This window comes from Ictalurus furcatus, chromosome 24 (genome assembly GCF_023375685.1).
Source record: "Ictalurus furcatus strain D&B chromosome 24, Billie_1.0, whole genome shotgun sequence".
Classification (NCBI taxonomy): domain Eukaryota; kingdom Metazoa; phylum Chordata; class Actinopteri; order Siluriformes; family Ictaluridae; genus Ictalurus; species Ictalurus furcatus.
In genome coordinates this window covers 9,512,208-9,528,119 of record NC_071278.1, presented here as the reverse complement: position 1 = coordinate 9,528,119, position 15,912 = coordinate 9,512,208, and the positions used below count along the sequence as shown (strand labels likewise).

Sequence of the window (15,912 nt, the reverse complement as noted above, 5' to 3'; positions counted from 1 at the left end):
CCTATTTGTTTTTCAGTTACTGTGGCTTAAACCCATCCAAACAGTAAAACAGGTGAAAAACTACAAGAACTCAATAATAAATAAATATAATATCTTTAGTGGGTTGTCATTTCCAAAACTGTTTATTACAAAAAATTGGGGACCTCCTGGCTATGCTTCACAGATCCCTTCACAGATGCCCTGGACCCCACTTTGAGAAATAAGTTTTTTTTTTTTATCATATATTAATATGAATCCAAACATGATGGACCAAAAAAATAATAATAAAAAAGTCATTTAAAAAATCCTTCTGGGGACCTTAAATTGAATCATGCATTTTGTTATTAGACTAGGTTTATTTTTGGTTTGAATTTGATCCACAAGCAATGCTCTAGGGGTACAAATTCACACCCTCCTAATTACAGTTCGGTGTAACGTTTTTTATTGGGGGATGCCAGCAACACACATGCACATACTCACATACTCTCTCGCTCTCTCTCTCTCTCTCTCTCTCTCTCTCTCTAACTGAAGATGGTGTAACCTAAGTTGATAAAACACTATCCTAATTGCACCATATTAAATACAAATACAATTTAAAATGTACTTTTCTCTGTACTTGTTTTAACAATCCAATGCATTGTACATCTGCTCATGAATCTGTTTTTCTGCAGTTGTGTTTTATTTGGACAGTAGAATATAAAATGTCAGTATTTTGCTTTTATTAGTCTCTTTTTGTCTGGTGCACTTTTAAGTTCAGGAATAATGACCTGTAAGGAAGTCTTCCACATGGTGAGAGCGGTCATGGAGACCATGAAAGGCATCCCGAAAAGTAGGCTATCGTTTTATCATTGCTCGTTCTGCTTTTACTGTGTGCTTCATCACAGACATCACACATTGGTGTTTCTGCACAATATCTTGAATAACAGTTGAGACTTCTGGGAAAGCATTGCATGTGTGATAGTGTGAGTGTGTCCCAGAAATGTCCCCCAACAGCTTGTCCTATTTTTTTCTCCCCTAACTTGCTCTCACATTCTTCCTCATTTGCATTCTGAGTACAATGCAGGTTTTTCTTTCCTTAAAAAAGAAGCATGTGAAGTAGGCCATTAGGTTGTGATAAGCCTCTGCCTGCTTGTATCCCCCTTTCTCTCTGTCTGTCTCTGTCTCTCTCTCTCTCTTTGCTTCTTTTCTATCTACGTGAATGGTCTGAGGTGATATCAGGTTAATCTGTAGCAGTGGCAGATGCTGGTAATCATTAACCTGCGAGTACCTCCTAAGAATGTTTCCTATCCCACTTCTCTATCCCCCATCAATTGAGAACACCAGACAAAGAGAGACAGTGGGACAAAGAGCAGAAGGAAACATATGAGTTAATAGACTTCATATCATGCAGTGTTGATCTTCACAGTTTTGAGCTTGTTTTTAGTTTCTCCCGTTCCTCTCCTTAAGATGCCACCGCTACACTTCTCTCTGCCTGCTGAGTGTGAACACAAAATGAAATCCTCTTCTCTGCCTACAGCTCAGCAGCTTATGTCTGCACTCTCATTACCGGAAGGAAAAGAAACAGAAACGCTCCTCAGACTATGGACCACCAAGCAGCACTTTACCTTTTTCTAGCTAGCGTGGTTATAAGACCCCTTCTCTTTCTGTGAGAGGGCGAGAGAGAGAGCGAGCGAGCGAGCGAGAGAGACCCTTAGAGCTTGTTGTGTGGAATAAATGAACTCATTCATTCACTCTGTGCTATGGAAATGTGTCCACACCACAAACCCAAAGCAAACAAGCATGAGGCGCTGCACGGTGATGGAACTATTAAGACGCCACACATTCTCAGCAGTTAAAGAAACAGCATGAACAGCAGGTCCTGAATAGCAGGTTACCTCTTCCTGTTACTCAGTCTCAACCTCTAATTATACTTAATTAACTTAATACTTAGCTATAAACTGAATAATTATCCATCCATCCATCCATTTAACATACTGCTTATCCTATACAGGGTCACGTGGAGCCTGGAGCCTGTTCCAGGGAACTCGGGGCACAAGGCGGGGGACACCCTGGACGGGGTGCCAACTCATCGCAGGGCACAATCGCCCACACACTCACACACCACGGACAATTTAGAGATGCCAATCAGCTTACAACGCATGTCTTTGGACTGGGGGAGGAAACCAGAGTACATGGAGGAAACCCCTGAAGCACGGGGAGAACATGCAAACTCCACACACACAGGGCAGAGGCGTGATTCAGACCCCCAACCCTGGCGGTCCGAGGCAAACCTGCTAACCACTAAGCCACTGTGCCTCTCTATACTAATTCTCTGAAACTGTACTGGAGTTTGAATACTGTTCTTCCAAATGATATTCCCTCTGTTGGTGTTTTGATGATGGTGTCAACCACGTTGCTCTTAAATCCCTCATAGGACATAGCACAGATAAGTTTACAATATCTGCATACTCATCAAACCATTCAGTGAGTCCTCATGCCCTATATACGGGGGTATTGTCATTGTCGTTACCATTGGATAAGACCACTCCTACCAGGATAGAAATGTTGCATCATAGTACAAAGGTCAGCAGTCAATATATAACTGTGCATTGGTTTACAGTGACCCTTCTCTTAAACGGGACAAGTGGACCCAAAGCATAAGAGCAAAATGCCTTTCACAGCATAATAGGCCCAGCACACCCCCTCACTGTAGGAGTCAAGCATTCAGAAAGTACTGTTCCTCTTACTGTGTGTGCTACACATGTACTCGACGACATGTCGACAACATAGTGACGAATGACTCGTCTGACCATCTAACATCTCTGTAGACTACAATTTTTGCAGCACTGAACTCTCATTTGTCGTTCAGAGGGGTTTCTGCACTGCAACCCTGCTATAATAGCCCTCTCTGTGTAGTTGTGGATGATTGTTCATGCTGACAATCTAATCACATCCTGCACTCACATCCTCAGTCACCTAAAGAACAGTTGCCGTTACGTTTTTCCCTACATATCACACTAACGCACAAGCATTACAGCCATTCAGGGGGTGGTGGTTTAACACCAATTTCCAGCACTATTTATTGATGTCTTTTACATAGATCTAAATGTCACTGTTACTACTGACACACATGAGTCAGTTAAGCTCATGCCATCAGTACGTCAGTAATAAACTCTCTCTTTAAAAGACTTCATCTCTGCGGAAACATCTGCTCTTCTTTCTCATCTTTCCCAGGTTTTTCCTTTAACCTGTCTGTATTTTTTGTAAAACATTTTTCCCCCACCAAAAATAGGTTTTATTTCTATAACTGAACAAGTACTGCAAGTATTCTGAAAGCAACCATCAAATCATTAACCTGCCCTACACATGAATCTTTTATATTACTATGTGATGTAATCAGTTTGCTGTGATGCCAGATATAGTGTGTATTATCTGTTTGGTTTTACTTCTAGCGAGGAGTGAAATATGATTATTTCTCCAAGAGTTACCTCAGGCCTGTAGCTTGTACATGACACAGTATTTATGCTAGCAATAGTAATGAAACAACAGTAACAGAAAAACTACACGAGTATTTATGAATAATAGTGCTCATCAATCCTACCTATAAAGCACCAGTATAGATTCAAGTTTCTGTTCTTGATTGGCATTTAGTTGCAGTGATTGCTAATTGTTTCCTTAGGAACAAATGCCAGGACCGTTTGGGTGTTAAGACTAAATACCTCTTGATTTAACGCCACCATGTGGAATAGCTGCATTTGTCTACACATTATCGCTGTATACTTTACACACTATAGACACATTTTCACCTGTTCTTCATAGAGTGTTCAATTTCACACACCTCCTATACACTCGCAACACATGTCTTACACAAGTAAACTACTCTCTTAAACAGTAAGTGATAGTATGCTTTGTCACTTTATACTCAGCAGGCAGTAGTTCAGGTTCATAGCCGGCAGCATCACTGACAAATTCCATGTTCAGCTGCTGTTTGGCTCAGTAACTTGACTTACCTCTCGTATTCCTGGTTGTCGTGGTCACAGCGCGCGTCCTTGTGCTTTTCCCAGTCCTTGCCGTGGCGGCAGGTTGTTAAAGATATGATGTCTTTGCCATTATGGATATGATGCAGCGCATTCCGTGTGTCAGAGCCGATACCCGTTAGGTAACGTTTCCCTTTGAACATGAGTAAATATTTCCGCTTCGGCGGAACGGTGTTGCGCAGTAACCACCCACGCTCGCCGCCCTTCTGTGGATGCTCTTTTGAGAACAACGGAATGGAGACGTCAAAGCCAGGCCGGAAGTGCTCCGTGTTCAGGCTGGCCTTGGCCAAGATGGCCTGGCCTATGTTAAAACCCAGGTCCTCCGTGTAGTTCGGCCATGTGCCTGAGTAGAGATTGAAGACCACGTGGTTGCGTCCGTCGTTCCAGAGTGGGTAGCCACGGATTCGCTCGTCGACGTTGGGGACAAACTGCGTCGAAAGCTGGTCACGGTCCAGTGTGTCAATGCCCAGCACAAACAGGCAGGCCTCACGTGGGTCTGATGTGTAGTACCTGGATTCGGCCACTGAGGCTAGGATTTTGCGGTAGCTCTCCGACACACGGTCGGCCTTCTCGGGTGGGTATATATACACCCGAAAGCCATCGCGTCCACGACAGCGATTGAAGTCAAAGCATGTTTCCATTCGACACCGGCTGTCCTTATAGATGCTGTTCCAGGCCTGGCGTCGCAGCATGGGTGACTCACCGGACCCTGCTCCATTCTGCAGCTCTGTATGGCCTGCGTACGCTTGTAGAAGGGCTCGGTCCAGCCAGTCAGGCCATGGGCGCAGGACCTCGGCCCTCCGGCGCGTCACCATGCTCAGGAGCCGCTCGTGTAGGCCACCCCAGTAGAAGAGCAGCAGCCAGCAGCACGTACACAGACCCAGCAGCACATACTTCTTGCGCGCCTGCATGGGGCTTCCTCGCTCACCTTCAGCTGTCCAGGACTCAGCTGGGAGCTTCAGCAAGGAGCAGACGCGGTGGGGGGAAAAGGCCCGAGCTCTGGCATAGCTCCCCCGACCACTGGTCCATTAGAAGAAGTAGGAGCTACAGCACTCACTGGTCTCCGCTCTGGCTTTTACACTCCCTTTCTCTTTCTCACAGCCGAGCTGGAACCCGCCGTAACAGCAGTGTGTGGTCCTTGTCTTGCCGTCCAATGAAAGCGATGAGGGGCAAGTTCTTCTCTCTCTCCAGTTTCCTCATGGCTCACTGGGTCCTTCTGTGCTATCCTAGCAGAGAAATCAACAGCACGCATCACTAAATAGCCTTCTGGTCATTTAGTCTAGCAGTGACACTGAATGAATTGAATATATTATTCACTTCTGTAATACTGCAGCTATCATATATATATGGAATACACACACACACACACACACACACACACACACACACACATATATATATATATGTATACACACACACGTATAGTGTGTGTGTGTGTGTCTGCATATATATATATATATATATATATATATATATATATATATATATACACATATATAAAAACACTGTAATGCGTACAATAAGTGCAGTAAGCAGTTCCATAGAAAAAAAACCCCATGGAAATTCATTTGTCAGCAAGTTCTTTGTTCTTCCCTATAAAATAAAAATCTACATCCAGCATACACTCAGTGACGCATCTCCAGTGAGCACAAAAGAACGTGTGTGCCAGCATACAGCCATGCTTGATTTGAAATGGGTGCATTTACACTGGTGGTCTGAGACCGTTCTGCTGTTGACACACACACTGGCCTAGTGTTTGGCCTGAGCATGCTAAACATGAGCTGCACAGAGATAGTATCAAGCTCTCTCCAAGCTCAAGTGAAACAGAGTCCAGTACAGCCAACATTGAGAGAGAGGGGGGAAAATAACAACGTTTAAGCAGTAAAATTAAGACTGCGCGAGCAGGGAAAATAAATCGTCTTTATGAGAGCGGTGTCCGTTACTCTTGGGAAAGACTGGACTTTGTGTTTGGTATGAAAACATGCTGCAGTTTTGAGGTTTGTGTTGTTTGCCAAGTAACCCTCACCCCTCATCTTCATAACCCCGTTCATGTGTGTATGTATTTGGGGGTGTGTATGCGTGTAGCACGTCACAGAGTAGGTCAGTGTTTCTCCTGCCAGGCTAGGCACAAAGGCAGCTTTCAGGTCTCACCTGGCTTCCTTGAGTTTTTCTTGTTACCCTTCTTTTGCTCCCTTATTTATTTGTTATCTCTTATAAACGCTGTTTAAACGCTGTTCACGTTTTTCTAAACGTGAAATAACATAATACATTTTTTAATCTATATATGTTTATATTTCCGTCTGGCCCAGATTTCATGTGTTTACTTTGCAATACAACGTGCCGCCACATAAAGATTTTACATCTGCTTTGGAGCAATACAATGGCAAGCTCCTCTAATTACCAATAAGCAAAAGTCATGTGCCTGTTGGAAACCTTTCCCACAATCCTGTCCTCTGCAATATACTGAATAGGCAATAATTCCATCTCCACATTGAGCTGTTTCTCACTAAGCTCCCAACCCATATTTGTTCAATAGCAAGTGCAGGGACAAATTGAAGAATTCCCAGAGAGCAACAAATTACTGTATTCTGGTTAGTCTTGGAGTCCAGCTGTGTAGTACAATATGGCTTAAAAATTCGATTCAACTTGTACACGATTCCTGATTTTTCTTGTCTTTGATAGAAACACTTAGTGATAAAACACAGAGTAAGAGAAACACTCTGTATTTTACTCTGCTTTCTTATCAACCTTCATTCACAATAACAATATTCAGTTTCTTGCTGAATGCATATAACAAACTCAGGCCATAGAATAAAATAAAGCTATAGATTTCATAATCTTGACCATAGATTTTGTTGGGGCAGGATGACATTATTAACGATGCAGCCTAAAGCAAAGAAATAAGCCGAGAAGGCTATCACACTTGATTTATGCAATAATTTTACTACATACTGAATTTTTGAGTAACCCTGTACGTTTTAAACATACCTTTATGTAACTGGGTTCGATACAGCAGGTGTTTCTCATTGTCACAGTACTGTATGTGGGATGAAGACAGAAGAGCTAATATTTTTAACCAGGGTTTCCAGGTTACACAAAAAAAAGCCACACAAAAGATCTGAAACTAGCCATATAATTCAGACACTGAAGAAGTGAAACGCATTTTTCTTCTTTTTCTCAGCCTCTGCATATGAAATGCATTTCTGATGTATAGACATTATCCACTCTGAAAATCCGACATTTCCCTCTCCCAATCTTTGCAATATACTGAAGCTACGTGTCAATAGGAATGGTTCTGTACATCATAGACACATGACCTGCACTTACACTTTGCCTTTGTTTGTGGAAATTTATTAGAATTAAATTGATTGATTATTTGCTGATCAGTATATGTGTGTTGTATGAATACAATCCGGACCTACTACATCCGCCATGTTGGCAGTGTCATGTGATCTACGACGTCATAATAACCGCAAAAACTTAAAGCACCTGCACCGCAACTGTTTTTTTCTTGTTTAAACCTTCAACAAGTTAACAATTTACTCAGATGTTGTTAAACAAGTGCAGTTTAACCACAAGGAACGTTTAATACCTTTGTGCTTACACCTGCCTGACATCATTTTTGATTCTGACAGCTTTTCCGCACCAGTCCCGTTGCATTATGGGATAGTGCAGTGTGCATTGGTTCCATACTGCAGAATCTCAGTGGAAGCAGTAGAACATCCGGGTAGGTCATACACCTACTGTTTTATGAATACTGAGAATTCGGACATACTACTCCTTTGGCGTACTGCTTTTTCCTGCTGTGTAGTAGGGTAGTAGGGATATTCGGACGCAGCTAGAGTTTTTAAACTAGCCCAGATTAGCATAAGAACCACGACCCAGGCGGCCACTTATAGAGTGAGCATGGAGCAGAATGAGTCCTGTCCAAGTGACCTCTATTAGTACTGGTAACTCAACACCTTTCTAGATGCACAACACCTTGAAAGGCGAGCAAATCAATGAAGCATTGGTTTATGTGTGGAGGTGAATGAGGACTTTATGAAGCTAAATATTTATAGAATGGCTGATATAATATGTTCTTGTTCTGCCTCACCTGTTCCTATGGACGAGCCACCACTAATGATATTAAAATCTACAGTATATGCAATATATGTATATGTATATGCAGAAAATGCTATTATACTTCTAAAGCAATGTTTTTTTGTTTTTTTTTTACTTCTTAAAGCAATGTCATCCCCATATTTGCTGTTTAGGTACTTTAGCTGTGTATAATAGTATATTATTGAAGTGTATGAGATGCATATGTATGAAGCTGTAGGAGGTGAACTAGTTTATATTCAAATTCATACGTTCACACATATTCATTGATATATGCTGTATATTTAAATGCTGAATAAATAAGGCATTCATTCGAAAGGGTTCTAGGTTGCTGTTTTTTTTTTTTTTGTTTTTGCATGTAGCTCTTTCTCCTTAAGATACCACAACTAGAAATTGTAAAGATGGTGTCTTTGATGTTGTGTACAACGTTGTTATAATATTTGGAGATGGAGTTGATCCTGATACTTCTAAGATGCTCGACTAAATGATTATCCAGTGGTTCTCCAATACGGAGTGAATCACTTGCAGATATTACAATAAACAGTGATGACAATATGTCTTTTATTTTATGTCTATAACATGTTAACGGACGTTTGTTAAAAAAAAAAGAAACATTTTGATCAAGTTTAATTTAGACCACTGCTTTATTTGTCTGATTCCAGAGGAATACTCTCTAAACACCTACTGTCAGTAGGAGCAATATATATGACTATGAAATGTTTAGGAAATCCATAGCTATAAAAATAATCACATATCTAGTTGCTTTTCCGGAGGTGGTCATTTTCCCATGTGTTTCAGTCTTGGCAGCTGTGAATAAGAAATCACGCACAGCTGGCTAGGAAACAGCAACCAACTGTCCAACAGTCCTTTAGTATTGTGAGGTCTACATGTAAAAATGACTCTGATTTCTATTTTCTTCACTTGATATACGTCACAAGTCCTGAAGAGACAAAAGACGGCCTTTGATTAAAGCTGACGTTTTTTATTCTAACCTTATGTACTCTGGGTGTGATCTCATTTTTAGAAAAAAATAAACAAAACTGTGTATCACAAAATTGCTGATGAATATGCCCTGCTTAAGAAGAACATTGCTGAAGAAAAGACCAAATAAGTAACCTAACTGCATTGAATGTAAGGCATGTGATATAATATTACTATTACTGCTGTGTATTAATAACCTTTTCATATGTTGCTATCTATTAATGCCTTCCTGTAGGTGTTTCTTAAATATTTTTTTTAAATGAAGATTAAATCCAATCTGGGATGTTTTTCTTTGTGCAAACAGAGCTGATGGAAATACACTCGAATTTGCATAATGTTTTTGTGATTTGTGAATTTAATTCAATATTTAGATGGAAACAAGGCTCCTGTTTCATTTTTAATCTAACGTGGTGCAGCACAGTGTCTTGCTCGCCGAGCTTTAATTTAATTTAATTGCACTTCATTATGTTCTATATGTTACATATACTCTATATGTAACTATGGCCATGTTTCAGTGCTCTATCTGCATAGATATGCAAGCATAAAATCAATAAGATACTGCTTGCTCGGTGACGCTCGTCTCACCGCGTGCTACGTGCCGAGTGCTGATATTAGTCAGAAAACAGATGCCTGAGATTACGTTACGTGCTGCTCATCAATAATTCATGCTTTCCTTTAGTTAAGACATTGATTTCCCTTCTTTTATTTCATTTGCCTTTTTCTTACCTCGCAGGTGAAGTTAATCTCAATTTTCACTGCGAATCGATTGCCGTTAATACAGATGTCCCAATAGCAGGGAAGACCTCTGCAATCCCTTGCAATAGACGATAGGAGCAGGAGGAGGGAGACAGCTCAGCTAATAAATATAGGGCAATGCAAATCGAGGACACGTGTGGGCTTGGGGAACTCAGCACCAGGCCACTGGAGTGAGGATGGAGCTGACAGGGAAAGACTGGTTGAAGTGACTCTCTGACACACGCACAGCCTTCATCACAGCTTGTCACGGATGCCATCTCGTTTTAATCGCTGTCGCTCTGTCATCTTTTCCTTATCTTTTTCCTCAGCGAATGTGTTCGACGTTGCTTTTTTGGTAAACACTGGGTACAGACTATCCGTGAGAGTCAAGGCTGGTCTAGAATGAGTTTTCAATGTATTCATAACAGCTAATGAGAGCATTCCATCATCCTAATCACCCTGTCCAATCAATTCCATAATGCATTCATGAGACAGTTAACCGCTATGCCTTTTCCTTGGACTAAAAAAAGGTCTCTCGTTTTGAGGGGCACAAGAGCAAATGATTTATGGTGAATTGAAGGGGTAGAAGAAGCAGGTGCAGCCATTGTTCTCTGTGCCGTACTGGCCAGCCAGACGGCGGCAGCCTGGTTTGTTTTCTCACATGGAGGAGTTTGTGACAGCTGGACTCACAACTCATCCCTCCTCATTCTCATTCTCCTTCTCATATAATTCATAAAGCACCTAAGATTGTCTCTTCGTCAAATAAATGTGTCTATACTCCAATATAGCGGGTGACACAACTGCTCTTATTTCCTCCAAGGTCAAATTGTTTTTCTATCAATCTCAAGTAGGATTCTTACAGATTAGCTCCAGGTGGTTTGCGACTGGGTCCGAGGAGTCCTGGCATCTGCCGGGGTGCAGTTACAGGAAAGAATGTACCCTCACATCAACAAGAATCAATTTTAATGAATACGGCATGCCTGGTTTGACATCCATCCTGACGTTCCTTCTCAGTTCATGACCCAAAATGGCATGAGTAACAGACTACATGCTGGAGAAGTACTACTCCTGTTCTAATGACCTATAACCATGTAGAACTGTCAGAGTATCATTGTCACTGTGACGAGATCGCTCCCTGCCTGGAGACATGGCTGATTCGGAGTATAAGTCAATCATTTGTGTGCCATCTATTTTTTTTTTCTCCATCTGTGAAGTCCTGTTATTTTGTAACAGAAAAATGTGTTTGCATGACTCCATGTTTGATAAACAGGATTATATATAAAAAAAAATCTAAGGCAAAATCTCATTTCAATGATTTGTTGAGCTGAATTAACTCCCACTCGCTGTAATGTAACACACTTCATTATGAGGCGAAAGAGGATTTTTTAATATTTAGTCAACTGACACAGTCTGACACACAGGCTACACACACACACACACACACACACACACACACACACCAGCACTTCTAGATTGTCTTGTTGGACTTTTTCAGCTATAATTGCAAAATAACCACATTGTCTGTGCACAGAACGTCTGTAGTTGCTGGCCATGTGTTTTGAGTTGCTCTGTGATTTTTGGCCCATGTGTAACTGCAGCTGGTTTAAGACAGAACGTGTAGGTTGTGTACACGGTGGCTGTTTTTGGATAGAAACAAATAGGATGGTGAGGTGAGCAAGGCAAGATTTAGCTAAAATTAAATGTGGGAGCCTGTCATTACGGGCTAGAAGGAAAGCAACGGCGAGGATGCCACGGCTGTGCTGCATGTTTGTGGCAATGAGACTGACCGGGCCTGAGGCTGTGGTTCGGTGTGCTGCTGCATCATCTGGCCTCACCTCAAACTCGGTTTATTTTCGAGCAAACACAGACTCCAAATGACTCCATTTGTGAAGGATACAGTATTTAAGTCTCGTCTAGGCTGTTCTGAGAACCGGTGTTGTTTTGAGCAAAATTGTACTCTGTCTCCAAGTAATTTCACAGACATGCAAGAGGAAATTGTTGAGAATTAAACGACAGTGTTGCCTCACAGGGGTTGAAAGGGTGTGACTGAGTTAATAAGATGTTTACCTTTTACTGAAAGCCCCCTGCTACTCCTCACATTTTAATTTCCAATCCACAATAATTACGAGTTGGCTTGATTAATTACGTCTCAACAATACGCTGCCCGCGCACATGCCTCGAGGGCTAATTAACGAACAGGATGAGCGAGGACAATTACAGCTTTCCTCTTCTGTTCCAGCATTAGTATTCTCAGCTGTAAGAATGCTTCAACACATATTTTGGCTGTGCACGCGACGCTTTAAGATGCCGTGAATGCACAGAACCTCCTCTGTGCCATAATGCAGAGCTATTCATGCCTACCTATGCCCCTCCTCCTTTTCACCTTCCCCTGGCCCACATGAAGTCATATACACTTGCATGCATGACGTTGTGGAGTCATGAGTTATTAGACGCTGTCAAAAGGGCGCTGAGATTCCAGCCGCCCTCGGACCCTCGCCCTCATGACGCTCCGGACGGCGCATCGTAAAAACGGAAAGACTATCAAACTAGTCCAATATTTGAAAAGAACCATGACGGATAATACATAATATCTGATAGCTTGGTTGAGTCATGACCGCAGTTTAGTAATGATGTCTCCTCTTGGGATCTCATTAAGTCGAACGGCCCTGACAGACTGAGCCATGAAATCAGCACCAAGAGGGTAAAGTGTCTCATATACGTGTAGAGCCATCTAGAGAAGAAATACGCTATCAAGCCACTCATCTGATTGGTAACTCTGACACCTACATCAGTTAAGCCACTTGAAGAATGATTCCATTAGATAATAACGGTTTGGTGTGAAAGGACACTCATCACCGCTGATTAGATCTCAGCACCTTCTCATGTGAGTAGCACATCAGTGAAGAGTGTGGTACCTGCTCTTGGAGCGCTGTTCCTCCGGAGTGGCTGCACGACCCTCGCATCCCGACGTGCTTTAGGCTATTTAACGGATCCTCCTCCTCCTCCTCCTCTCGTCGCGCGCTCCTCCTTCAGCCTGGGATGCGATAAAGTGACATTTCACAAGTGCCCAAGGAGCCTACTCCCTAAACCCCGCATGTCTTACAAGCTCTTGGTCGTTTGCACCTGTGGACACTTTGATCACCACAGTCATTAACGGAGCTCGGAAGCGTGTAAACTGCCTCGCACCGGCGCTTTTCTCGCTTCACCAGCGGTTCAACAGGATCGAGTTACGCGAGCGTTAAGGCGCAGATACGCGCTCCCTCCTCCCCGTTCCCTCCCTCCCTCCAGGATCTCAGTCGGAATACACGGTGACAGACCTGACATTAATGTTGCCTGTTAGACCAGGTACAGGTGGGCTATACGGATGTAATGGTAAACGGCGCGCGCGCGCGCATGCATAACGCGTCTCGTGCGTGACGAGCAATCAGCGTGCGCACTAGATCCGTTACAGGTTTACACATGCACATGCACTGCACGCGCAAAAAAAAGAAAAAAAAAAAGAAAAAAGGGTTGCTATGCTCTGTGCATGAACCTCGCTTCCAGCATTAAGGCTGATCGTCACGACGACGTGTCTGTGATCTAAAAGCTGTGTAGGAAACCCGTTCACTCACCACTGCCCTACAGCGCCGAATGTTATTCACAATAACACATAAAAGGTATGCGCTACCTCACCCTGCGCTCCATCACTGACCGGTGAGACCCTGCCTGAACAGCGGCCAACAGCACTCACAGCGCACGCTTCCTGCTTCACCCCTCCATTCAAAAAGAACAAGAAGATTAACAAAGATCGCGTCCGGCTCTCTGGGCTGTCACAGCACATGGGGTTATTATTGTCCGTTTCCATTATCCGCGCAACATTCTATAGGCCCCGCCCCCCTGCGCTTCTGATTGGTCCATGACCATGGAGGCGTCTTGGCGAACACACACACACACACACACACACACATCTGGCACACTCTCGGGACAAATGAACCTCAATCGACCTTGGCTGCTAAACTGACACTCGACCAACGATGACAGGAAATCGATAACAACAAAAATCCCTGTTTACTGGAACATCCTTTAACACGCAGATAAAATCACTGGGAGCAAACAGCATGATTTAGAATATTACAATATATTATACCTGGAATATTATACCCAAAATAATATACCCAGGATATTACACCCAGAATAATATACCCAGAATATTACACCCAGAATAATATACCAAGGATATTATACCCAAAATATTATACCCAGGATATTATACCCAGAATATTACACTCAGAATAATATACCGAGGATATTATACCCAGGATATTATACCCAGAATATTACACTCAGAATAATATACCGAGGATATTATACCCAAAATATTACACCCAGAATATTACACCCAGAATAATATACCGAGGATATTATACCCAGAATAATAAACCCAATATATTATACCCAGAATAATATACCAAGGATATTATACCCAGGATATTATACCGAGGATATTATACCCAAAATATTATACCCAGGATATTATACCCAAAATAATAAACCCAAGATATTATACAGAGGATATTACACCCAAAATAATATACCCAGGATATTATACCCATAATACTGTAGCCAGACTATTATACACAGGATATTATACCTGGTTTAAAAAGTGATACTAGAGCAGGGAAAATTAACTAAATTCCTAAATTATGCCTCTTGGCCAAATAGAACTGGAACTGAAAAACCCTGCCGTAGACCATTAAGTTCTGTCATAATTAATCAAAATATAAGACAAGAATCTTACACCCAATTCAGAATATACTGTATGGCATGTCAGAATATAAACAAAGTGAAGAACACTGTAAAATAAACAAACCGAATTTATATGAAGCTTCCACTATTTAACCTTCATCTCTTTTAAGAAGGTATGGATGTTAGAGAAGGTGCTGCCATCTTCTGTTCAAATATATAACTACACTATAAGTGGACGCCCTGACCCTTGGAGCTATACTGTATGTGAGCCGTCCTTGAACTTTTGTCACCAAGTTGGAAGCACACAAATGTCTTTTCATTCTGTAGTTCTAATATTTAATTTCACTGGAACTAATATGCCCAAACCTGTTTGAGAACGTTGGACTGGAAGAACTCGAGTGTCCTGCACAGAACACTGACCTCAACCCCACTGAATCTCACCTTTGGGATGAACTGGAACACAGACTGCACCCCAGACCTCCTCACACAACAACACTAATGCTCTTGTAGCTGAAGGAACACAAATCCCCACAGCCATGCTCTAAAATCTAGTGCAAAGCCTTCCTAGAAGAGCTTATTATAACAGCAAAAGGGGAAACAACTGAATATTAATGTGCATGATGATGACATGCACACATATTCACACCAAATGCAAATCAGCATAGCCAATCCACCTACTGGCAGGTTTTTGGGAGGTGTGAGGAAACCGGAGAACGCAGAGTAATCCCACACAAACACTTGGAGAACATGCACAGAAACTCCATACACACAGTAACGCAAATGTAGTAAATATGATTTATTTAAAATTGATTTTCACAGGTCTATAGATCAAATGCATATATGTAAACATCATAAATCACTTGGCAATTTAGCATTTTTTTTTGTTCCTGTGAGCATTTGAACAAAGCAATATGTATCTAAAAAGACATTGTTTTCTTTGATTTCCCACTAGACCATCTAATGATGAGTGGCTCTTGATGTTGAGATGTTTACAGGAGGTAAAAGGGAAGAAACCCCCCCCCTCCCCCCAACAACCCAGAAGCAAACAGCAGCCATATGATTTGTTATGTTTTCCATCTTCTTGTCTTTTTTTCTTTACCGTCTTCTCTAGAGTGCTGGAATACACACACTATCTGGCAGGTAATCGAACTATCCATGGGGAAACATAATCACTATTGTGTTGGAGCAGATGGTGTGGGTTAAAGGGTTCCTGTGATTTTCTCTAAATATTCAAAACCCACCCAGGTGTGGAAAGAATAAAAATGTCTCACCAAGCTGCATTACAATGTGTTCTTCCTCAGGATCAGGCTTTGTGCATGTAATTCTTTTAATGCTGCCTCTTTTCATACAAACTTCATTAATGAGCTAGGTCTGA

General features: G+C 42.0%; 1 protein-coding gene across 2 annotated transcripts in view; it reads right to left on the bottom strand.

Annotated features, from left to right (window-relative positions):
• The window catches only part of LOC128600187 (exostosin-1c), a 56,503-nt gene extending 42,579 nt beyond the window's left edge, over positions 1-13,924 (bottom strand). Inside the window, exons 1-3 of one of the 2 annotated variants that reach the window (XM_053612469.1) lie at positions 13,485-13,924; positions 12,728-12,846; positions 3,969-5,221 (exon numbers count right to left, since the gene is read on the bottom strand). In XM_053612469.1, the coding sequence (XP_053468444.1) occupies positions 3,969-4,906 (938 nt within the window). In that variant the 5' untranslated portion in view covers positions 4,907-5,221; positions 12,728-12,846; positions 13,485-13,924. Of the gene's footprint in view, positions 1-3,968; positions 5,222-12,727 lie in introns of both variants that reach the window. The other variant, XM_053612468.1, reaches the window with a different exon arrangement.
• Positions 13,925-15,912: the final 1,988 nt, after the last annotated feature.